The sequence below is a fragment of the Cryptomeria japonica genome, chromosome 8 (genome assembly GCF_030272615.1).
Source record: "Cryptomeria japonica chromosome 8, Sugi_1.0, whole genome shotgun sequence".
NCBI lineage: Eukaryota > Viridiplantae > Streptophyta > Pinopsida > Cupressales > Cupressaceae > Cryptomeria > Cryptomeria japonica.
The window spans coordinates 716,815,706-716,842,609 of record NC_081412.1 but is presented as its reverse complement, the minus strand read 5'-3'; the positions used below and the strand labels follow the sequence as shown (position 1 = coordinate 716,842,609).

The following is a 26,904-nucleotide window of genomic DNA, read 5'->3' as shown; positions in this document are numbered from 1 at the left end:
TTTCCATTGCCACTTTCCTTAACAATTTTTCCTTTCTTTTATTTTACGAGTGTTGAACTACCAATTTCGAGTCCTATTGCTAGTTTCGAGTGTTGTTAATAGTTTCAAGTATTGTTGTCAATTTCAAGTGTTTTTACGAGTTTTTCTCTCCCATAAATTGGAAATTGTTGTTGCTTGGTTTTTCTATACAAGCTAACAAAAGACAACGGTTTTATTATTATTTTTTGTTTATTTTTTAATTCTTTTCAGAGATGCTATAAGCCATGTAATTTCATTGTAATTAACTGAAAAATAATTAATGATATCATTTCATTTTTAACTTGCTCTCAAATTCTTTTATTTTGTTTTGCAAGTTTTCTTCTTATTTTTTAACTAGATCATACTGTGATCTACAAGGTTAGATAAATTGTACATAATATAAAATCCTATGAGCTAGAAAGAAGAAAGGTAAACATTATTTTTTGCAGGAACAGAAGAATTGAGCTATTTTAGAATGGAATTATCATTTGCTTGGGGGGATAATGGATAGGAATTTTGTAAAATAAATCGAAACAAGGTTCCAAAAGGGGGTAGTCTAAGCCTAAAATAGAAATAAAATATGATCCATCTATCATCACTTTGGAAGAAATAAACTACAAGTCTTGGCGTGATGGAATCCTAAAGCATTGTTGATGGATTCATCTATTGCCACATTTGTATGGGCTTATTCTTGAACCAAGTACATGTTGAAAAAAATACACATGGGAAAGTAGAAATGATCATGTCTTAGGATAAATTGGTTTAAGTGTTGGGGACCACACATCATGGGCTCCATCACACATTGAATGCCCATGCACTCTTTGGGACAAATTATGAGAAATGTATGGAGATCCCACTGAACCTTGATTCCCAAATGATCCAACTATAGACATACTTCTCTCCCTTGATAATGATGATGATTCTATGTATGAAAATGATACTAAAGAGGAAATTTCTTATTGGAAGATTCTTGATTGTCCTGATTATGCAGAGACATAGAAGTCTCCTCTTCTTACACCTCTAGTATTGGCAGCTATTTAGTCACCTCCACTTACCAGTTTGACAGAGTTTTTGTCTTCTCTGAATGCTACCACAGATTTTCTTCAGCAGGTTAATCCTTGTCCTCTTGATGAGTGAGATATAATTCTACCAAATATTCTTTCTTGTTTGTAGAGCCCCACATTGGTAATTTGGAGGACACCATTGAGGATCTTCATATCCTCTTTTCTGACATCTCTTATATGGAGTTGATTCATCTTCTATTGATGTTATAGGTGCATCTTCAAACCCTATTGTTATCTCTTTGCCTATATTTGCTTCTATTGTGGCAATACCAAATTCATATTGGTCCAACTTTTACCATACATCTATGGTCACTATAATTGAATCTTATATGGTACCTGATTTATCTTATCAGCACTTGTCACACTTTGGCTTTGGCTTAGAGACATTTGAGAAGCATTTGGAGGGATCATCATTGTCTTTGGACTATGATCTACATTGGTTTTCAGAGACATCATACATCTTGAGATTTTGTCCTACATATTTCTTTCACGATTCAGGAGACTTCATTCATACATTTTTGGTTTTGTTTCTTCCTAAGGGGAGGAATGTGTTTCGATGATCATGGACCACCTCATGCATCCAATTTCGAGCATTCAAGCAACTTCAATTGGCTGCATATTATGGGGGCGATACTTGGTTCTTCCATGCCACCTAACTTTTCATTTTCACTTTCTGTGAGACCTTCTTGGGGTGAAGGACATTGAAACATAGTAGTTGTTATTCATAGTTAGTGTATATTTTGAGAGGGGGTTTTATTTCCCACTAGGTTTTCTCTCTTACCTCTTTCCTTTCCTTAGGCTTTTATCTCTTTAGTTAGACTTAAGGGGGGGTGTTACCACAAGTTTCCTTTCCATTGATAGGTTTCCATAAAACAGTTTTTCCTTTCTTTGATTTTATGGGTGTTGTTGCTAATTTTGAGTACCATTGTCAATTTCGAGTGTTGTTGCCAATTTCGAGTACTATTGTCAATTTCAAGTGTTGTTGCTATTTTTCATCTCTTGTAAATTGGAAACTGTTGTTGTTTGGTTTTTCTATATAAGCTAACAAAAGACGACAGTTTTATTACTATTTTTTATTCTCTATTTATGCTTTTTCAGAGAGGCTATAAGCCATGTAATTTCATTGTAATTAATTGAAAAACAGTTAATGATATAATTTCATTTTTAAATTGCTCTCAAATTCTTTTATTTTGATCTGCAAATTTTCCTCTTATTTTTAGCTAAATCATGCTATGATCCACAGGGTTAGATAAATTTTACAGTGATGAAAGAAAGATGTTCCTCTCATATCATACCCAGCAAGAAAATGAACAACAAACTTATGCCATTACTCTGTATCTTTAGCAAGACGAAAACTTACACCCAAAACTACAAACTTTAACAATATAATGCAAAACTCAGATTAAAGATGAAAATCTGTCCATGATTTGGTAGAAATTGAAAGTGCACAGCAACACAGATAATGAGCAATATATCGCAGATTCTAACCATGCTCAGAAAATATGAGCTCTTACTACAGTTTGAGATTCTTGCTACCAAAGAATGGGCTTGTAACAAAGAATCAAAGTCATACATCTAAGGAGCCAAATCTAGTAATAATGATAGAAAGAAGCAATGAAACCCTCGCCACTTATAAACTCCTCACGCCATGAGACCTAGGTCATACAAAAAGAAAGATAGAATCACATCAACAATGAAAGCCCTTTCTCATTTAAGAGTCAACCACGAGCAACCAAGGAAGGAAATGACTAAGGTAGAAGAGATAGTGTCTAGGAGAAAAGAGAAAAATGAAACCCTAGACTCGTCCTTCAATTCATCATATTAACATACACAGTCAAAACGACCCCCTTGAGTGCCCACGTTTCACTATAAACTCCGTGCGCCTGACATAAAAGAATATTTGAAATGACTCAACAAATTCATACAACTGATATGTGTCTTGAACTCCCAGGAACTGTAATAGTCATCCATTGTTTGCCCTTTACTTACAACCCATGATACAGCTAGAACCAAAGCTTTCATTAAACCCACAGTTTATTTATAGGAAGCCCAACGATAATACTTGGGAAAGCCATGCAAGTGAAGAAATAATATTTACCTCCACTTTACTTGAATCGACTCAGAATACATTCATAAACTAAAGCAATTTAGTATTTTTTAATACATTAAAGCAACTCTCGTATCAACAACTTAATGAATCAGTTACATCAGTATTGTGAAATAAATAATATATCTTCACATGAATCCATATAAATCCCATCATATGAATTAGTAAGAATATAAAAAAATTACAAACTTGTCGCAGAATGAGACTTCAAAAATTTGCTATAAAATCCACTATGAAATTCTTGTATGAAATCTTCAATTGGAACTGGGTTTTGTCCAATTCCTGAAAATCTCAAAGGTTTTTATCCTTAGGTTTCTTGAAAACTTGAAGCTCTCCTAACTATTCAAATAAAATAATAAACCAAGCCTCCTACATTTGAACCCAAAATTGCCTGTATATAAACTTCTCAAGAAGCTTTAGAAACCCTTTTTAAATATCCCCTTTTTTATATTTAGTTTTGGAAGTCAAAAATAATAAAGTGACCTTTTTAATTCTTCATTGACATAAAAGTCACTTTAATAATCTTATTTAACAAGTAAAATTAGTCATCAATAAATTTATTTATTTGTGACAACTTAAATTAGTTATCAATAAATTGTAGAAAACTCATCATAGATTAGATTTCATGGAATGTGAAGGATGGAGGAAAAACTCTCTTTTGGTCGGATTCATAGGGAGGTTATCAGACTATAGACAAAGAGATGGGGCAGAATAATCTCAAGGCTTTATTAGAAATCAAGTGGGGCATTTTTGTGAGAGGTTATATTGAGATGGTAGATGAAAATCACTCGATCGGTTGGAAATGGAAAAGTTTTGAAGAATTGCCAACTAATAGAGAAAAAACTAAAACTCTTATGGATATACTTCAGAAGAGATCTATAGTATTAAAAGAAGGATCTGATTTGATCATTTGGATAGGGGAAAATTCAGGAAACTATAACTCAAGGGATGGCTATAAAGCAATAGTTGAAAAATAGGATTTTAAGAGAATCAAAGTTCTTGTTTCTCTAATGTTGAGACAAAAGATGTCTACCTAAAGCAGGTTATGTTTGGGTAGCTTTGTAGGGCAGCCATAATGGTTTAAGAAGATTGGTTATTTGGTCCCATCAAAATATGTTCTATGTGAAAAGGAAGAAGAATCAACTAATCATATTCTCCCGACATGTCTTTTTGCTTCTAAATGTCAGCAATGGTTATGTGTCAAACTAGGGTGGATGTCTACTTTGCCAAACGATATTTTGAGGTTATTCAAAAGTTGACCTAACCTTTATTCATCAAGTCTATTTAATGCATAATGGATCTCTTCACCCACATTTTAAATCTAAGAGATCTGGAAGGAAAGAAATAGAAGAATTTTTCAAGGGGAAAAATTGCCTAGGGAGACTTTTATGAACAAACTTGAAGTGGCCATTGTAGAAGTAGTGAATAATAGACTCTTAATCCACATATCAAAAAAGAGTTTTTATCTTGTTGGGACAACAAAATGAAAGGAAATTTGTTTGGACTTAAAATTCCTCCCTTTGTTGGTAAAGGAGGTGAGGAAACAGTTAAACAAAGAGCAATGTCGGTTTGGACCCCACCAAAGGAAGGATATTATTAATTGAATTTTGATGGGGCTTCTCAAGGCAATCCGAAAGCCTCTGGAGTAGGATGCATAATTCACTCATCAGAAGGAGTGATTGAAGAAAAACAAGTCAAATTTTTAGCAAAGGATACTAACAATGTTGCAAAGATACAAATTGTTATTGAAGGTCTTGCAATTTGTAAGGAACTTGGCCTTAAAAAGTGGAAATTGAAGGAGATTGAGCTATAATAATCAATGCTTTAAGGACTGATAACACTCCAAATTGGAGACTCAAATCTTTTTTAAGTAGAGCCATAGAATTACTTAAAAAACTTTGAAGCCTTCACCATTAATCATATCTTTAGAGAAGCAAATGGAGTGGCAGATCATTTAGCAAATAGGAGAGAAGATGGTTTCAATGAAAAATTAATCAGAGCTCCAAGACCATAGAGACTAATGACCCAGAAAGAGAGTGACCCTATTGCTTTGTAGAGATACATAAATAAGTAAAGTAGGAAAAATTAGAAGAATTGTTTTTTGATAAAAGATACAGTTGATATCAGAAGAGATGTTGATAACCTCAATGCAGGAATTTGAAAGTTGACAAGACATGTGGGAGAGTATTTTTCAAAATCTCTACTAGCAGGATTTGTCGAGGCATACGACAACATTTTTGACAAATAGATGGATAAAGTAGCTTGAAGCATTGATTGCATAAAGGGAGCTTGAGATAATAAGAAAATTCAATTAGTCTAATAATTATCCTCGAAAGGAGAATGGAATCAAGAAGGAGTGTTTTTCAAAAAGAATTTGCCGCCTTTAATAGATGGAGTTTCAATAAAATCTATCAGAAAGTGGATCATCAAGATTTGGTGTGATCTTGACAAAATCTTTGCCAAAATGATAGTAGTGGTGTTTAGCCTAATTTAAATTTAGCCAGCCTCCAAACTTGGAGGAAAGTTGGTTTGGAGTGTCTAAGCCCAGATATTTAGTAATCATGATAGGCATATCCACTAAACATGCAGATAAAGGGGCAATTATTAGAAAAGATGGAGAATCGGGTTGAAAGGACATGTCAGAGAAAGTTGCCTTGAGTCAAGGCTTTTCTTGGGGGCTTTCTCCAAAATTGAATGTGCACTTTCTTCTCTATCAAGCTTCTTTATTAGTTAAACTCTTCTTCTGCATCTCTTGAAAGCTAAAGATTGGAATTGTTTCTCTTTGAAGTCTTTAGGTTTGCAGGTTTGGAAAGAGGCATTAAAGGCATGGACACCCCCATTCAAATCCTTTCCTCTATAAGGAAAATGACATTCCTTAGAGAAATCAAAGATAAAAGGTTCAGGTAGGTAATGAATGCATCTCACCATATCAAAATTAGAGCAGTAAAAGGCATTCTGGGAGATCAATCTCTCAAGACCAACCACAAATATAAAGTAAATATGGAGATACCTACTACTTTTGTTGCCATCCTTCTCAACTTTAGCCTGTCGAAAAACAAAAAGGAGGACCTATGCAGGAAGGTATTCAAGGTCAACCTGGTAGAAGATTTGAGAAGTGTTTTGTAGAACATAGATGATAAATTGAAAATCTCGTTGTTGATGGACTACAATGTCACCATTAGAAATGGTAAACCTCCTCCCAAGTTCCCTATCTTATACTATGAGGATGAAAAATTGTTTAAAGCAAGGAAGTTTGTCATTTAGAAATATGCAAATTTCCTTTAGTCCTTGTTCTAGTTAACAAAAATAGCCGATGAAAACTAGATTAAAGATCATTTAGAATTGTTTAGTTTATCAAAAATGGCTCTTATGGATAGGTTGGTGGAATGAGAAAATGAATTGAAGTCTATTATGGCTAAAATGGGTCCAAAACCTTTGGAAGTGGTTGATTGCTTCCCTCAGCTTCTTCCAAAAACGGTTTGGTTTGGGCAAAGAATTCTAGTGATCATTAACCCAGTGGATACCTTGGTAGCTCCAAGACCTTCTTCTCTTACCCGATGACTTCCTTCAATTAGCAAGCTTCAATGTCAAGTTTGATCAATATGGGTTTTTTTCAAAATTCAAGTTTTGTTAGGATAGTTTTAGAATTATCTTGCAAATGAACTGGTTTGAGCAAGATTTTGTATATCTTATGCTGGTATATTTAGGCCCTCGAGTGATTTTTGAATGATCGAATTTAGTTAATCTTAGGGTTATTTTCAGTGTTAAAACTTCTTTAAAGTCTTTATTATGTAATTACTGCTACTTTTAATATAATTAGCCTTAGCTCTTGGTTGATCAAAAAAATTATTATTATTTAATTAAATTATAAGGTTCAAATAAAGGGAATACTTAAAAATACCCTAGGAGCTCGACACAAGTATTAGCCATTTCAACATCATCTTTAGGATTATTATCTAACAAAGCCTTTATGAAATCAACATGTTCCAAAAAAAATCATTTAAAATGTCATTATATAATAGCATGAAACATGGATAAAATCATACTAAGACATCTCTTTGTCTAAAAATTTCGTCTATGACGTCGTCTACCCAACCTATGTCGTCTATGGTGTTGCCATGTGCGGACATTGTGTTGCAGTTTGCGGTTATTGATGGGGTTTTATCACCTTCTATGACTGATCCAGGTGTGACGGTGACTGCTTCTGTCGCTAGGGTTGTATCTGGTACAAAGGTGAATGCTTCTGCTGCTAGGGTTGGTTCTGGTGAGACAGTGTCTGTCGTTGCCAGCTCTGGTGGATAGATTAGGGTTTCGAGCACTCATTTTCAGCAAGGGCTGAAGATACTGAATATTGATAGAGGGTTTATACCTATTTCAAATGCCATCTCCATTAAGATGAAAGAAGAGATGGAAGAGGAAATTGATTACAATGTTTTTGTTTTTTTCACACAAGGAGTTATCTATTGATTTAGGGGTTTTTGGCATAGCCTCCCTCAGCTGCACTCCTGGATCTCAGTTAATTGGGAGCCACTCATTACTCGTAAAGTTCACATTTACCCTATGGATAAAGGGTTTTTCATTACAAAAGTTGAGAATTCTCAAGACATATAAATATAATATTATGTGATCATTATTTTAGTTGGGAGGACAAATTTATGCCGATGGTTAAACCTTGGCACTTGGATTTCAATCCTTCTTCTGAAACTTTTAACAAGATCCCAATTTGGGTTCGGCTTCCTAATCTTCCCCTTCATCTTTGGGTTGATCCTATTTTAGAGGAAATGGGTGAAGCCCTTGGTGATTTTTTGATGGTGGATGATGAATCTTCTAATGTTCTTCACTCCACCTTTGCTCATATTCTAGTTGAAATGGATGTTTCAAAAGGGTTGCCTGCTGAGATATATCTCAAATCTTCTAAGGGTTGTTGGATTCAATCTTTGGACTATGGTGGGATACCTTTTTGGTGTAGAAGATGTTTTAAAATAGGTCATGTGGCTGCACAATGTGGATTAGAGAAAAAGACAATATCGTCTTCGTGGTGTAAAGGGGCTTCTGAATAGAATTATACGGTTGAGAAAAAATCTGAGCAACTGAGGCATTTTTCTCAAGTGGTCACAATGGAATCATGGGGTTTTGCAGCTTCCCCTTCGGATGCCACAAATGGTGGGAATTTTGATGCGGCATCCTCTCTGGATGTCACAAATGGAGGGAACATTGATGTTGTGTTGGTTATTCACGTTGATTCCTCTAATGAGAGTGGGAAGAATTATATCTATCAATTTGGTGGCTCTTTTGACATTGTTATGTCTATAAGGAGGAATACTGATGATGAAATGGTAAATTCTCTTTCTATTGGCACTCATTCTCAGAATGAAGGTGGATTTTCACTGGCTTGGCACAGTATGGCAGTGGAGGTGGAAGAGGGTTGGATTACTATTAAGGGTAAGAAAGCTAATATTTCTAAAACCTCTTTTGACATGACTCTCTATTCCCACAATAGTAGTGCTAAGTGTAAATCTTGATGGTTTTAGTTTGGGAGAGCCTTGGCTATAGTTTTTCTGGTCTTTCTCTAGTGTTGTTTTAGGTTGTGGGAGCCTACTTTTAAAAAACCCACGTATTTGGTTTTGAGAGTTTCAAATCTCTGGTTGTCTGGTTATTTCATGTTCCTTCTTTATGAAAATTGTTTGTTTGAAGGTTGGTTATGTCTCTACCCCGTTGATTTAATATTGAATATGTTTTATGTTAGAGCTATCATGTATTAGCTAATACTTATTTATTTAATTATTAGTATATTATCCTCTACACTTAAACTAAACTTAGGCATTTAATAATATTGTAGGTATTTAATAGTTAAATACACATTATCCCTTTAGGATTTCTTTAGGGTTGCACACCTTTAGGGTTGCTAATCTCTTTTTATAAGGATTCTATTGTATTTTCTTATCAATTACCTCTCTGAATGATAATCTTTTTCTTCAGAGCTATTATTTTTTTTTGCCTCCATTCTTCTCTTGTGATAAGTATTTTGCTTTGCGGGTGTTCTTGGGATCTCTGAAGTTGTATTCATCAACTACTTCATGGTATTAGAGTCTACATCTGCTTCTACTCATTCCTGATTTTTCAGAAGATTTTTTGGAGGCAAGGGTTTCAAGTTTTTTAAAGCTTTTTATTTGGATCTAGGGTACTTCTTTGTTTCTGAGCATTTTGGGCTCAAACAAACCTCATAGTTGAGCTCAAAACACCCAAAAACCCCCATTTTCAATTTGTCCAATTTGGACAACTTTGGCTTTGGAATTGTTTTTTGGTTTTTTGCCCTTTTTGGGCACATATTTTGAGAAAAATTATATATATATATATATAATTGCAGACAGTTGAACGACATACCCAGGCGAAATGCAACAAAAAATTGTTAAAAACCTTTTTTTTTAAAGGTTTAATTTTAAAAAAGGGGAGGGGGGGGGGGGTGTCGGCGACCTCTATAGGTCCGTATGGCCCGCAGCAGGCTACGGACCTTTCCCTAGCACCTGCAACAGGGCTCGTCTCCGGCTCCTGTGCCTTGGGTCCACCACTGGCACCGACCCTTGCCGTCGCCCTCTAGCCTCCTGTCCGCTCTACCCCCACCCATGATGGCCCCTGTCGCCCGGCCTTGTCTCTAGCTCCGCTGCCTTCCGATCACCCCACTCTGCCACCTCCTAGTCACTACCATTTTTTCTTTTTCTCGGCCCCTTGTGCCTTTTTTCAGCCTCGACAGCCCTTTTCCAATCGATAGGGATATTTTTCTGGCAATGATTTATCAAGCACCAAATTTTTTTTCTGGCGATTTTTCCGCTGGATGGATTTATTTGTTTTTTGCAAGAAGGGGAATATTTTTGGAATATTTTAGATGGCTTGCATAGCCCCCAATGACCCTCTTTGGGACCTATAAAAGGGATTTTTTTTCTTTTGGCCATAACTTGGGCATACGATATCATTTTTTGGCAAACAAGATATCGTTGGAAAGATGGTTTCATATACTTTCTAGATTTGTGGGTTTCATCGCCTATTTTTGTTGTTGGTACATTCTAAAGCTATTTGAAGTCAGATGTGTTGTTTTTAGTCTCGAGCTCGTATCTTTTCACCTGTTTCTCCATTTTTTGCGATTCCAATGGTGTTGGGACGATGTTTCAAAGCTCTTCACATCCATCTATGCACTCTTTCTATATTTTACTCTAGGTACATTTTATTCAGTTTTTTGTGTTTTCACACTCTGGTAAATTTACTTGGACATATGAGCTCGTTTGGGTGGGATGACTTGTTGTTGGTTGTTCTTCATGTATTTCTAGTGTTGTTTCTTTTTTTGACATTATGAGCTTTCATTTTAAGCATTTTGCTTTTTGCAAATGCACTGCGATAAAGTGCCACTATGTCTTGCATGCTTGGGATCTTGCACATCTTGCACCTCATTGCACTCGCACTCCATTATAAAGTGCCAAGGGGGGGAGGTTTGATGTTGCCTTTGTTTTCTAGCTATCTTTGTCACATGAGTGTTCCTTCCACAACATTAGCCTCATGATGTGTGTCAAGTGAGTGTTCCTTCCATGACACTAGCCTTTATATGTGTTTGTACTTTCTGTTGCACTCTCATTTTTCCTGGTTCTTCGTCATGCAGTTTTTCTTGGCATTCAGTTTCAGTGTACCTGTCACCTCTCCCTTCTCAACATTAGGGATTTTCTCTTATTGATGTTGGTTCTAATGCTTCCTTGGCTCGTTGGAGTGAGCTATGTATTCAATATTTGTTCCTATGTACTAGGCAGATGTACTGGCTAGTTACCTATGCATTTTAGTGAGATGGATCATTTACCATATGGACACTCTTTCATTCCTTTTTTGGAGGCAACCTTCCATGTTCGATTGATCGACTCTTCAGACTTTGGTGTTTATGCCATCTGTATCTTCGAGTTCAGTTGTTTGCCTTTGTTTGCCATCTAATTTAAGTAATGTTATTTGAGGAAACTCATGCAGATTATAGTCTTCTCTACTTGATCATCTTCTTTTTCAGTGGAGGTTCTTCATATCGACAGTTATTCTTGATAGTGTTTGTAGCTTCATGCTTCAATGGTGTTCTTCATGTTCATCCTTTGTTCCTTTTTCTAGGACTTTCTCTTGTTTGGAGGATTATTCAATCCTTCACTTGTATTTCTCTCTTTAGGAGAGAATTTTTTCCCATGAGGTTTTCTCCTTTTCTCCAGTTGTGAGAGATCTTTTGTACTTGGGTACCTCATTAGACCTAGTTATCGGGACCCATTGTTACTTTCATGCATTTTTTTAGTCCTTAGTTTTTTTTAGCTACTCCCTAAGCTCATCTTAAGGGGGGTGTTAGAGTTATCATGTATCAACTAATAATTATTTATTTAATAATTATTATTCTATTATCCTCTACACTTAAGATAAACTTAGGCATTTAATAATATTGTAGGTATTTAATAATTATTCTAATTATTAAATACACATTATCACTTTAGGGTTTCTTTAGGGTTGCTAATCTCCTTTTATAAGGATTGTATTGTATTTTTTTATTGATTCCCTCTCTGACTAATAATATTTTTCTTCAGAGCCATTATTGTTTTTTTGTCTCCATCATACAGGTATTTTGTTTGCAGGTGTTCTTGGGATCTCTAAAGTTGTATTTCTCAACTTCTTCATTTTCTATAGGGATGTTTAGTTGTAGTGATCTGTTTTGGCTTAATGTCTTGTTAATTCCAGACTAATATTTTTTTTAAAGGGTTTTGGGTCCCTTCAAAACCTATTTTTTCTTTAATAAAAAACATGGATAAAATCCTTGAAAAAATATTTATAAGTAGGAAATATGTTTGAAACCCTTATCATACAATATGTGAAAGTACTATGAAAAATGCAAGCAACAAGAAATGAAAGAGGCTATTGTCCAACACATGATTTTGGTAAATATAACTAATAAGTAATGTCATCACATGTGAAATAACAAACCAATCAGATTTTGTAAAAATTCTTATGAAAAATCAAATCTAAAAGTGAAAAATAAAAAATAATGCAAATGGAAGACGTGTGACCGGGCTCACCAAAATTTTTAGTGGTGAAATAGGGATCCACAAAAATGAATCCACTCATGTAAATTTAAGATGAAAGGGAGGAGTAAAATTAATTGATTCAACCCCAAATGAAATGGAACACTTGATATACTTTACCCTCTCTTTGTTTGAGTTAAGGGTGCTTAAGGGATTCAAAATTCAATGTTAGCTCTAAATAAAATGATGAAAATTTGACATAAATCAACATGAATAAGAAGCTACAGATGTGGTAGGCAAACAAAAAGCTAGATTTGAGTAGAATGGACAAAAAAGAATGTGTTAGAAAATTCGGCCCAAAAATATAGGACTAGGATGCTTGGGGCGACCCAGCCCTCCAGCTTGACAAAAAAGATAGATTTGAATAGAATGGACAAAACAGAACATCTATTTGAAAATTCAGCCCAAAAATATAGGACCAAGTTGCTTGGGGCGACCTAGTCCTCCAACTCTCAGATGCAGACAAACAAGAAATTTTTAGAATCAAAATGTCACTCAAAATCTATTACCATAAGTTCATTAGAAATTCACAAGTCTGAGATGCCTGGAGTGACCCAATCCTTTGCTTTTCACTCCTACAAAATTTAGATCTGATCATTGTCATCTCCTCTACTGAAATATTCATCTATAACTTTTGAATCTATCACTTATACACATAAAGAAGGGAAGATGTGTTGTTGGCAGGGATTTACCTAGGTCAAAGCCTAGGCTTGGAATTAACCCTTGAATTAAATTGAAATTTTAAATGGAAATAATAAAATAAATGCTAAATGATATACCCCATAAATGTTGCAATTGATGAATTTTGATGATGGAATGCTGTTTGAATGCAATCACAGTGTTGATGAAATAGCATGTGATGAAACATGAATGACTCAAAAACAAACATATTCTTGCATTAAGATTGATGTAATTTGTTGCTCCATGATGTTGAAAATGTTAGAAGGATATGGTGGGATGAAATATTGCCTAGATGCTCAACGATGCTTGATGTCACTTGATGAAGTGTGGATATGGATGGATTGTAGTGTCTCCTAAAAATGAGTCAAAAGGATGCTCTTATATAGGGTTTCCAAGGTAATTTACTGATCAGGCCAACCTCCAACAGTCATATTGAGACATCGAGTTCAAAAACACTAGGAAGGGGAGGTGCACCAACATATACAAAATTGTGCATGCATGATTTAGGTTTCTAGTATAATATTTTTTATAGAGAGTTGGATTTATAATTTATTGAAGGAATTTGCTAGTCTTGTATGTCAATATGGTTAGTGTATTACCATAGGGTTTCTATATTTTAGATTGGCCAATAGCACTTTCCTTTTGAATTCACTTGCTTTGGAGGAGGCCATTTGAGTTACATATTATTAGTAAGCTTTCAATCATACTTAGGACTCTTGTCTTTGTTGAGTAATAGGATTAAGATCCTTTGAATAGCTTAAATCTATTTGGAATATTGCAAAATAGTATTGAAATCCCTTTTAAATGATTAAAATAGATCCAATTTGTATGCACATTTTAATATTTAAACTTGATAGGAAGTGGAATGTGACACTTAATGGTTGGCCAATGTAGAATAGTTGAAACATGAGCAAGCACTTTATTTTCATGTGCCAAAATATCCACTATTGAATCTCCATTTTTCATCACACCATCAAATTTTTCTTAAGCTATACTATCTTTATGTTAAAATTTTGTATTGTCTCTAAACTAAAACTTGATGAGCACAAACTCTAATATAAATGACACTAAGAACTAGTAGCCATGCATGCCAATATATGGTAGTGTAAGCTAACATGTGCACCTATTTAAGGTTAAGATGCAAATGAGGGTGGATAGCTTAGATAATTTGGACTATTCTTGATAATCTTAAAATGTCACCTAAGCACATAAAGGGTGATGACTATTCACAACTCTCTTGCTAGAGAATGCATACAAAGGTATTCGATGGACTGGGCTACGCTACTAAAAATGACTTATTTACATTGATTACCATTTGATTAGGTGACTTGTATCATTTTTTAGATCACTATCTATGCATGTTGTATAGTGGATCCAATTTTCATATGTGTATGTATATATAAATTTCACCACTAAAATTAACAGTTTACTAACTCTATTTTAAATATAACTTTCTTGTATAAGAAGGTACTAGCTACGTAGATATATGAACAAGAATGAACTTAATCCTAGTAGAGCTATCGTATTTTAATTGAGATCTAATGAATCTACAAATTCATCCTCTTAGAGTTTCATGAATCATCCAACTATTAAAATTACATGGGTGAATTACCAAAGATGCATCTTCAAGGAAGTTAATGGCAAAGTTAGAAGTGTTAAAAAAATACTCACTAGAAGGTAGTTAAATAGAGGAGAACAATAAATTTGACTTAGGTGCATATTAATATTATACCAAAATATCCTCTACTTATATATGAGAAGCCTCAAAATAATATTTATGTAATTGTTAAAAGATTAAAATTTAGTAACATTAGATTTCACCATCCATTATGCTAATAATTTGTTGTTTTTGTCTTTGATTGTGTGATTTTTTGGCATCAGCATTTGGGATCACACTTTGTTATCCATTATCAAGATGAAATCATTCATAAGAAGGAGAAATTTGTACAACATATTCCTTAGAATTATATGTAGGAAGCATTTTAACATACCTTGCCTCCTTTAAGTCATTACATCTAACAAGAAATGAGAAACCAGATGGTACTCACTATGTGGTATGGGATGCACTTAAAAGGAAAGTGTTACACAAATATATAATGAGAATATGCATGTAGCACAAGTGTGTCTACTTCTTGATGTAGCTAGTCACTATGCATGTTGAGTCAATAATTACTATGTGTATGTGTGTATTAGTGGCTTCGAAGTAACATTTGATTGGAAATGTATTTTTTATCATACTACTGTGCATGAATTGAATTGGAAAGTTAATCTCAATTAATTTGTCTTGATTTAAAAGAGAGGTGCAAGATCGCATCCCAAATCATGTACAAATGAAGTCTTCCTATGTATGGTGTGCGAACTATAGGGCAACTAATTCCTATAAAAGACTACGTAGGTAAGTTCATTACCAATGAACCCTCAAGGTATAGATCTACATCTAGAGTTAACCTTGATATTGGGAGCATACCATATTTATTGCATATTAGATTGTGACATAGAGTTGCTATGAAGGCTCTAGTTGATAAGTTATTGAAGCTAATATTTCTTCATTGGATAGAGATTGCTTGGCCACTTAAGATAGCACTTGAGGTGAAATGCTAAAAATCAACAGTAACCAAAATGATTATTACATAATTAGTGATTAAAGAATTCCCAACTTAAAAATTATGGATATTTCTAAAATGAATTGAAATCCATAAAATTATATATACCTTTGTAAATTATTTTTATAAAGTCAAAAAAAAAATATAATGGTATGGTGAAATAATTAATTTGTAAAATTTAACTAATAGAAATATATATTTTATCATTTGTATACATGTATTAAAAAAGTATATTTAGAAGGCAGTTCTATATCAAATTTTATGAAATTTGGAATTGAATGATATTTTATTTTCTATAAAAAACCTTTACCGGCAGAAACATGTATCTTCCAAATTTTCCATATTTCTAAGAAAATGTGGAAAAATGACATTTATAATAAATTCTGTCCATCGAAAATTCCAAATATGTTCTCTGGTTTTAAACAAGTCTATAAAGTCCGTCAATAAATTAATCATTGTAGTGTTACGGGTAACGCTCACGGCTGCCTTCGTTTAGACGACAAGTCTGGCTAAGTTCGTCAATTCTTCGTGACTGGATCGAAGTAGGTAGTGATGGACAGTAAATAAATTTTGTCCGTCTGAAACTCCAAATATGTTCTCTGATTTTAAACAAGTCCGTCAAGTCCGTCAATAAATCGATCATTGTACTGTTATACGTAACGCATGTCTCACGACTGCCTTCGTTTTACGACAAGTCCGTCAATTCTCCATTCCATATCTTACGCGGAAATTTCTCCTCTCGAACAGAACTACTTTTTAGCGGTGATTTTGGGCGGACAAAATGGGCCACCCCATGCCATGCCTTCTCCATGCCCCCAAAGTCATGTGTACGGTTTGATTGGACGTGGTGGCTCTTTCTTTAATGCACGTTACATCAGTACCTGGAGTCAGTGGGCCAGTGCCCACTCACACAAATATGAGTCATTCTTTTTCCACAGAAAATTTCAAGACTAAGAGAAATCTTCGATGCGTGTTGTCGGTCATACCACAGTCTGATCTGCGAGGAAATTTCTGAGTCACGAAAAAAGCAAAAGAATACGAAAAGTGAAATGATTTTCTTTCACCTTGGTGGTGCTTTTCTTCCACTTGATTTCCTTATCATGTGCACCTACTTTTTAATAATGTAATCCTGATAACCTAAAAAAACATAGGTTAATTAAATAGATTTATATGAGTTAAAATTGATTACTATTGTTTTTCAAATAGATTGTGTTGAGAATTTTTTTTTAGTATGAATTGATTTAGTTTTTGTTTTTTTAATTGAAAGAAGAATCAAGAATTACAAAAATATTACAAACATAATAGTCATATTTTTTTATGAACATATTTGAATTACACTTGTTCTAGGATTTGAATTATAATGCAAATAAAATTCTTAAAATTTTAAGTGTTCTTACAATAAGTGCTTCTTGTATGTTATAGTAATTGGAATGATTACTAGATGATTATAGCATGATCATATATAAATTTATCTCTAAATGAATGTCTTTAAATACCCTTACATAACAATAAACACAAAAAATGTGTATCAACTCAACACGTAGTAAGAACAAAATGTGTGGGAGTTGGAAAAGTTTAAATTTTATTTTTAAAATATTATTGGTTAGTTTCACATCGTGCAATATCAACTTCATACCATGGGATTGATGCAAGGCAAGGAAAAAACAATACATGTCTAGGGAGTCATTGTCTAGACATAGCGGATGGGCTATAACAAGTATCAAATTAAGGGGTTGTCTATAGATACAAAGAAAGTAAGGTCAAATATATAGGATTGATTGGAGCCCGCGATATATGTAAAGGATTGGTGAATGAGCTCCACTTTCTAGAAGAACATGCCATTTTATTGATATGTATTTTTCCAAAATGGGTTTCTTGTTATTTGTACAATGCACCTTATTTGTTAAACTATAGATTGTGGCATAGCATTGTTATCAAGCCTCTACTTGATAAGTTTATGAAAATAATATTCTACATTAGACAGAGATTGCTTGATCACTGAAGATAGTGCTTGAGATGTACTATTATCAAAAGATCAATAGTAACTAAAATAGTTATTACATAATTAATGATTAAAGAAATCTAAAGTATCACTTAAAAATTATAGATATTTCTAAAATGAATTGAAATCCATAAAAAATATATAACTTTGTAAACTATTTTTATAAAACCAAAAAATAAATATCATGATACCTATTATACTTATGATGTAACTATTCATCTGTAAAAAAATTAATTAATAAAAATATATATTTTATCACATTTCTATGTAAGTATTAAAAAGGTAATATTTATAGTCAATTGTATATAGATTTATATGAAATTCAACAATGAATGATATTTTTTTTTTCTATAAAAAAATCTTTATCAGCAGAAACAGATATCTTCCAAATTTCTACATCTATATGAAAATGTTATAATAAATTATGTCCATCTAAAACTCTAAATATGTTTTCTGATGTTAAACAAGTCTGTCAAGTTCGTCAGCAAATTGATCATTGTACTGTCATAGGTAACGCATGTCTCACATCTGTCTTGGTTTATACGACAAGTCTGCAAGTCCGTCAATTCATCGTGAGCGGATGCAAGTAGGTAGTGATCGACCATAATCCTTGGAACGTCAAAGTCTGGCAAGTTCGTCAATTTTTCGTGAGTGGATCAAAAGTAGGTAGAGAGCGTTTCAATTCTTGTGATAGAAGTAGTTGATTTAATAATTGAGTGATCTTTTCTCCTAGTGATGGAAAGTAACATCAAATTCTTTTCAACGACACAATTTCCACAAATAAAAGAAATATCACGAAGTTGCATGGAACTTCTGTAAATATTTTAATAATAATTTATTATTAATTGTAATATTATGATATAATAATGATTTAATAAAAATTACAATATAATAATTTTTTTAATGCAATAATGAATAAAATGGTATCTTTGAGTGTTTTATCTATATTTTTCTAAAGATAGATATAATAATTTTTTTATAAATTTAATTTTAAATATAATTAATTTAAATAATAAGTGTTAAATAAATTTAAGAAAATTATTGATTGTGAAATATATATTATTTATTTTTAAATAAAATTTTAAAATAGATAGTAAATAATAATAATGATTTGATTATGGTCCAAAGGGTTGAGCTTAACTTGTTAAAACATTGGGTTCCACTGTGGAGACCCAAGTTCAATTCCCAATAGGGACATTTGAAGTGGAATTCTAAGCTGTGACTCTTGGCCTTCCATAGGATGGGGAAGGTCTTGGGATGTCAATCTAATCAAACATAATCATAATAATAATAATAATAATTCAAAGATATGCAATGGGGATGGCCCCCTACTGTGATTTGAAAATGTAAATTAATTTAATATCAATAATAATTTTATTTATTTTTGATATGTTTATAATCACTATATGTACAATAAATTTTTTTTCTTATTTTATTTTTTGTCATTAATTACAATATTGATCAAAATAATTAAATTTTTAAATAATAGAATTAAAATAAATATAATTTGTTTTCACATTAAAAATTTTAAATAAATATTAATGATTTAAACTTTTTATCGATAATTAAAAAAAAATTTAATATCAATGTTAGTTTTAAAACGAGCAGAGAAAACACATAATAATGAACAAAAAACAACAGAAAGAATAATAGACACAACAAAGAACTCGAGACACAAGATTAGTGTGGTTCACCACTAAGTGGCTACGTCCACCAGAAATGCAGGGAGAATTCTTATTAACCAATATCCAATTACACAGTACATCATATATGGGCTGCACACAACCATTTATATAAACATATCAAATATGAAATGAAGAGTCTTCTGGGGAAGACAAAACAACCATGTGACTGTTGGGCTTCATATACCCAACAATCTCCCCCATGAAGTCCAACCGACACAGCCTGTAACATTCCCTGCATCTCCACTCCAAAGCTCATACTACAACCAACTCTTGAGAAGATTTTAATATCGCCAAACTCTGTTAATGAACAGTGCAAATTAATCTTCTCCAAGTCAGATCAGAGTTAAAAATATATTCTCTAACTACTTCATCCGGTAATCCATAATCAGGAACACTACTATATGTAGATGCATAATACACTCCTCCATCAAAGTCTCTTGCTCTTGTGCTCCCCCGTAATAAAATATCTAGAAGATCACCATTATTAGATTTTAATACCCAATTATAAAAATCTCGTACAGGTGTGAATAGCCTACAAACATCACTCCCAATTCTCATGGTTGCCTCACTAAATGAATTTGTTGTATTTTGTGCAGAAACTTGTGCAATACCTACAATCAATGCATTCCACTCTGCCTCCACTGTTGCAATCTGCAACAATAAATCATCACTTCTACAATTTGCTTGTTCTTCTTCAGGGTCATCCTCATTCGCTAGATTTGAGACTACATCCTCCTCACCCCGAGAGGCATCCTTCTCATCTTGGAAGGGAAACAAACCAATCTCTTCTTCAAACAGCGAATACAACAAACCCCTTCTTCTTCAAGCAAAGTCTCCTCCTTTTTCCAGCCATCCCACCAATGACATTTGGTTTCAACCTCCACTTGGACATCACTCTCTACCGAGTCTAGATTGCCAAGAAATTTTTCGATGACTGATTTGGCTTCATCATTTGATTCAGCCTCATCATCTGAAACTTCAGCCTGTTTATTGATAATATAAAAGCGCCCAACTCTAGGATCAACTATCCAATCGGATCCCATCTCTGCTCAACATTTCACCATAGCTCTAATACCAATTGTTAGTTTTAAAACGAGCAGAGAAAACACATAATAATGAACAAGAAAACAACAGAAAGAATAATAGACACAACAAAGAACTTGAGATACAAGATTAACGTAGTTCACCACTAAGTGGCTACGTCCACCAGATACGCAAGGAGAATTCTTATTAACCAATATCCAATTACAGAGTACATCATATATGGGTTGCACACAACCATTTATATAAACATATCAAACATGAAATGAAGAGTCTTCTGGGGAAGACAAAACAACCATGTGACTGTTGGGCTTCATATACCCAACAATCAATAGTAATTTTTATTTTTTTTATATATTTGTAATAATTAAATATAAAATTGTTTTTTAATATTTTTTATTAAGATATTTTATCAAAATAAATTTTTAAATAATAGAGAATCGAATGAACAAAATAGCAAACATTTCTTATCTCACAAGCAATATTTTAAAAAAAAAAGTTGTTAAAATTTTGTCTCGAACTCAAGAATCTGTTAATTCCCATTTGAACACGATACAGGCAACGCGTTTCGCAATTTCTTTTTCCCGGGGACAGCGTAAAAACTTTACCGGCAATACTAGTAAAAGAATGCATCCCGTTTTTGACTGTTTTTATTACTGGCGTGCTAGAGATTTTCCAGCGAATCCGTGAAACAAAAATCGTAGAACACGCTTTCTCGCATGCGTGAGACGTCATGTTGGGGGTGGGTGTTTTTTCACCTATAATACCCGATGCCAAATCACCCAACACTAATGGCAAGGATGGCCCAGTTACTTTTGTTTTCTTTTATTCCTCTCTTGCTTGTCTGCTTCTACAGCGGATGTATTGACAGGGAACGGGAAGCCCTCCTCCTATTCAAAGCCAGCCTATATTACTCTTCTAGTCGGTCCTATACACATCTAAGATCGTGGGAGAAGGGAGGAGATTGTTGCCACTGGGACAGTATAACCTACCATAACACCACACATCATGTTGTCGGCGTTGATATTTTTAACTCAGCTGAAAGGGGTGTTATATCTGAGAGCTTGTGCAACCTCACTTTTGTTGCAACCATAGACGTCTCTTTGAATGGATTAACAGGTACTCTTCCTCACTGCTTAGGAAAACTCTCTCTTCTCAAAAAACTAGATTTATCTAGGAATGGGTGCAATGGGAACATTCCATTGTTCTTTGGAAACATGTCTTCTCTCACAGTATTAGATAAATTCTCTCACAGTATTAGATTTATCTTGGAATAGTTGGAGTGGGAACATTCCATTGTTCTTTGGAAACATGTCTTCTCTCACAGTATTAGATTTATCTTGGAATTGGAGTGGGAACATTCCATTGTTCTTTGGAAACATGTCTTCTCTAACACGACTATATTTATCTAGGAATAGTTTGAGTGCGAACATTTCTTTGCTCTTTGGAAACATGTCTTCTCTAACACGACTAGATTTATCTGGGAATAGTTTGAGTGGGAACATTCCATTATCCTTTCGAAACATGTCTTCTCTAACTAAACTGCTACTTCATAATAATCAACTCACAGGAAGCATGCCCTCGTCTCTTTCTAATCTCTCTTCTCTAAGTAGGTTAGATCTTTCTTGGAATCACTTAAGTGGTTATATTCCCGAGTCCTTGGGTGATCTCTCTTCATTAGACTACTTGGATCTGTCTTCCAACCAACTAAATGGAACCCTTCCCTCCTCATTTTCAAAGTTCTCCTCCCTTACTCGCCTCTATGCTGAGAGGAGCGTATTCTTTCGTATTGCTTCCTCAGAACTACCCTTGTCACTTACAACACTCTCTCTCACGTTTAATAGTCGTCAGATGATCTCAGAGGCTTTCTTTCATAACCTTAGCAAGTTAGAGTATCTGAGCCTGTCTAATTGTGTATTTAATTCCAGCCCCACCTGGATTCCCTCATTTCAGTTGAAAAGCTTATTAATGACATCATGTAAGATGAATGGGCAAGTACCATTATGGATTTCGACTCAGTTCTCACTTGTAGACTTGCAATTAGCTGACTACAATCTTGTTGGAGAAATTCCTTCTTGGCTACTGGATATGAGTCTTTTCTCCATCAATCTCACAGCAAATGATCTGCAAGGTCGCCTTTTGCTAAATACTTTAGCTTGGGAGGGAATATATGTCGTGGATGTGTCTAACAATGAATTATGCGGACAGATACCATCAATTTGGCCGTCTAATATACTAGTGTTGCTGCTCAACAACAATTCGCTAACGGGAAATATTCCTCCAAGACTACAAGATTGTTCTTCAATGCGAGTATTAAATTTGGCAAATAATCATTTGAATGGAATCATCCCTTCAAGCTTGGCCAATTGTTCTCAGCTTCAAGTCTTGAATTTGGGGTATAAAAATTTGACGGGAATGATGCCATCCGAGATTGGTAGGCTAAGTCAGTTGTAGTCACTAGTGATAACAAATAACAAGGTGAGTGGCTCATTCCCTCCCTCCATATCAAACTGTTCAGAATTGATTATTTTGGATGTTGGACAAAATTCATTCAAAGGTCAGATTCCAAAGTCAATTGGTAATTTTTCAAAGCTCCGAGTGCTAGCAATGAGGAGTAATAATTTTGAAGGTAGTATCCCTGCAGAAATTGAGCAGTTGAAATACCTTCAGATCTTAGATCTTTCTTCAAATCATCTATCAGGGCTTATACCACATGGCATCTTCAGTTTACAAGCAATCTTGGTAGAACCACACCAGGAATTGAGCATGATTTCAATAGACTACATGGACAATCTTAATTTCTGGCATGAGATTGCATTGGATATAGATTCAAGAGGCACAAATGCGTATTACTTATATGGGTATGACTATGAAAATGGATTGCACATGAATTCTAAAGGCAGAGATGAGAACTATACTTATTTATTCCCCAACATGGTATCCATAGATCTCTCAGATAATCAATTAAGCTTCCTTTTGTTAATTATGGGTAGCTTGGACAACTGTTCGTCCTAACCCAGAAATAGCAGCATTAGGTATGGGTAGTTTGGACAGCTGTTCGTCCTGACCCAGAAATTAGAAACTGGTTGTTTTTGTCAGATCCTATTGTTAGGATAAAAACAATTGTTATTTAATAGTGGCTCTTTCTAGGTGACACCTCATAGCCAAAATTAGTTATTGGTTATTGAGTTGTCTTAATCTCAGCCATTGGTTTGAATTAATCTCGGTCGTTGGTTTTCCAACAGAGTAGTATAAAAAGGGGTCATGGGTCATTTGGAAAACATGAAGTTTGTGAATTATTTGCAGAGTTAGCAAATAGTCTTGCGGTGTTAGCAAGGGGCGCAGTGATAGCATTGGGGATAGCAGTGCAGGAATATCAGCGCGAGAAATTGGGAGATTGTCGGAGTTCTGCCAGTGAGAAGAAAGGAATTTGTATCTCTTAATTTGTTGAAGTTAATATATTTCTCATCTGCAGTACTGGTTTTCCCTTCGGGGTTTTTCCAGGGACAATTGTCCAGAAATATCATGTGACCATTGTGTTACATATTTCTTTCCGCCTATTTTTATTTGTGAAGTTGTAGTTGTGTTATTTTCCAATATTTGTTGATCAAATAATCTATTAAAGATAGGAGGTTAATAATCAGTAACTGCAATAGAATTTTCACACCTTTTGATTTAGGAAAGTTGAAGGGGTTGAAGTTGTTCAACCTTTCCATGAACAATCTTACTGATGCTATTCCAAATAGTATTGGTCAAATGATTTGGATGGAATTGTTAGACCTTTCTACAAATCATTTTTTTGGACGAATTCCTCCAGATCTTGGTACTTTGAGCTATTTGGAAGTCTTGAATTTTTCTAACAATAACCTTTCAGGTAGTATACCACAAGGAGGACAAATGACAACATTTAATAAATCATGTTATTTAGGAAATCCAAATTTGTGGGGATGCCCACTTCCAAAAAATTGCTTCTGGAATCTGCTCCACCTCCTCCCAATTTTACATCCACAAATGAAGAACAACAAAGTGAAGAAAGTGTGTGGTATGAGATTGGAATGGGGTTGTCTTATGGAGTAGGTTTTGCAGTAGTGGTGGTAATTATTGTAATAAAAAAGAAGTGGACACACAAATACTTCCAAGGAGTTGATTTGGTTTTGAAATATTGTTTTCCATGGTTTCGTAAGTTGACATTATGAAAGTTTTTTTTTTCAAAAGAAGTGAATCAATATAAATATATTACAATTTTTAGAGGCTCATTCAATTTATCATTTTTTTTCAAATTACTCTAAATTTTATATTGTTTATATTTTTGCATTTTCCAATCTTGAAATTATTTTAAGGTTTCCCATATATAATATTTGAATTGGGAAAGAATTCAGAATATTCAGAATTAATAATTATTATAAAATTTCTATATTAGTAACTTCTTTTTTAATTTATTTTTATTGATGAAAACTATTTAGAAGAAAGAAATAGAATTCAAAAAAAGGGGGACTACAAGAATAAAAAGTAGAAATCTAAAACAACAAAATCATGTAAAACAAAAGTTACAACATTAGACTGTACAAAGATAGTTGAAACAACTAACTATTATAAAATGAAAATAGAAGTTCTAACATATTTTGTAAACTTCAATTTAACTTATTTGTAATTCTTGCTTTTACAATTTTTTTCTCTTTCTTTTTCAATTTTCATAGATACTTTGCATCAAAAGTCTATGCTTTATTTCTAAATATGTTATCTAATAAAGAAATAAATTCCTTTCAAACAATAAACAAAACAGTATTTGATTGTAGTTAAGGTTATTCAATAAAGAGATAAATTCCTTTCAAAAAAACGTTAAACAATATTTGATTGTAGTAAGGTAGCATTTTTATAATTGTTAATTTGATTTAGTTCTCTAAGAAAAATGTTATAAAATAGAGTTGTTTATTAATATAGCTTACATATTTTGAAAATTAAATATATATGGTCAAAACTTAAGTACATTTGTACTAATGCAAGGTCACAATACTTGTACAACAATTCATCACCCTTAAATACCAAATTTCCATTCTTGATTTACAAGATTCTAAGTACAATGAATAATTCATCTACACTATTAAGAAAGATTAAGTGAGAACTCATTTGAATCTAGATTGATAATTTCATTGAGTCTATACATTTTTTCACTAGCTTTTCAATATTTTATTGACTAGTACTTGCACTCCAACAAGGTGCAATGGTTTTGGTGATAGTCAAATATAGTTTGGGCAATTGATTTCGAGGATCAAAACATCTTAGAGAATAAAAATTTCTTTTATTAGGAGTACTCGTAATATTGGGTTCACTCTACCAATGAGCATTTCTTTCACTTGTGACAATGTTTTCAACAAAACGGTTTGCTCTCCTAGGTCCATATTATTCAATAACGAGAATTGATGTATGCATTTCTCGTTGAAGCATCTTTTGCAAGTAACATTAATATTTTATGAATAAACAAGAATGCTCAGGTAACATTCCTTCCATATAATGCATGTTTGCAAGGTTATAGTGTATTTATTTGCTATCGAAATTTCTCAATGCTATCATGAAATTAATATTGTCATGGAATGGTGTTGCATGTTCTTTTGGTTGGTGCTTTTGAGTCTGTTGATGTTGTCATGTTCGTTTATGTGTTTTCATGCATTTATTTCCTCTTTATGGAAAACATGATAAGCTTCACATATTATACAATTTTGTATCCTTTGGGCTTCTATTTGTCGGGATCTAGTTTGACTATATTCTAGGTTTTTACTATGATTTTAAGCAACTATTTTTTCATTCAACTTCCTTCACAGTTTTGTAGTCTTTCGAGTTCTATTTGTTGGAGATCGGCTTGACTTTTTTTGGTGTAGTATTCCATCATATATAATTTAAAAATGTTAGGGTAAAATCAATAATAATCATAATGGTAAAATACTAAGATAAAAATACACATGAGAGTAAATCACTAGGGAATTTGATTCCACTATGCTTGAAACTATAGACTTGGCAGATCCTATGACTGAAAATTAGAAAATTCTTTTAAACAAAAAGATTTGAACCTTTCTAGTAAATGCAATCAAATACGATCGTCTTAAATGGAGAGATAACATTTTAAAACAAAGCATCCTTTGTAGATATGTTGGTTGTGTTTCAAATTTAATTAGTTTGATTTTTATATTTCTCTCCTTTTTTAATATTTAAATGTTTAAATAGGTTTTATCTTTCTAGATTTTTGTTTATACTAGTTTTGAGAATTCATTAACTATGATTTAGATTTGTAGTAAATATTAGTTTAGATAAATAAGATACTAGTCACAATAACCAAAATAGGTAAAGTAACAATAAGCAAAATAAGATACTAGTCACAATAAGCAAAATAGGTAATTTTGGGGTTGAAAATGCTTAGCCTAAATAAAATTGGGCAATTGCAAATTCCTCCTAGTATTCAATATTTGCACCATGGGAACATGAGGTGAAATCCACTTGTGTCCTTTCTTCAAAGTGTAATTCTACAAATAAGAATTAACATAACACTTTTAATCCTTCCACCAAGCCCTGAGAGTACACATAGGTATTTTGTGCAAGTGTTAAGAAGGCATGAACTCATTTATATC

General features: G+C 33.4%; 1 protein-coding gene across 1 annotated transcript; it reads left to right on the top strand.

Annotated features, from left to right (window-relative positions):
- Window positions 1-8,306: 8,306 nt before the first annotated feature.
- On the top strand, window positions 8,307-23,727 carry LOC131857934 (receptor like protein 23-like). Its single transcript, XM_059210724.1, has 5 exons — window positions 8,307-8,631; window positions 21,540-22,718; window positions 22,842-23,183; window positions 23,278-23,319; window positions 23,591-23,727. Exons 1-5 carry the CDS (start codon window positions 8,307-8,309, stop codon window positions 23,725-23,727), a joined length of 2,025 nt encoding a protein of 674 aa, XP_059066707.1.
- Window positions 23,728-26,904: the final 3,177 nt, after the last annotated feature.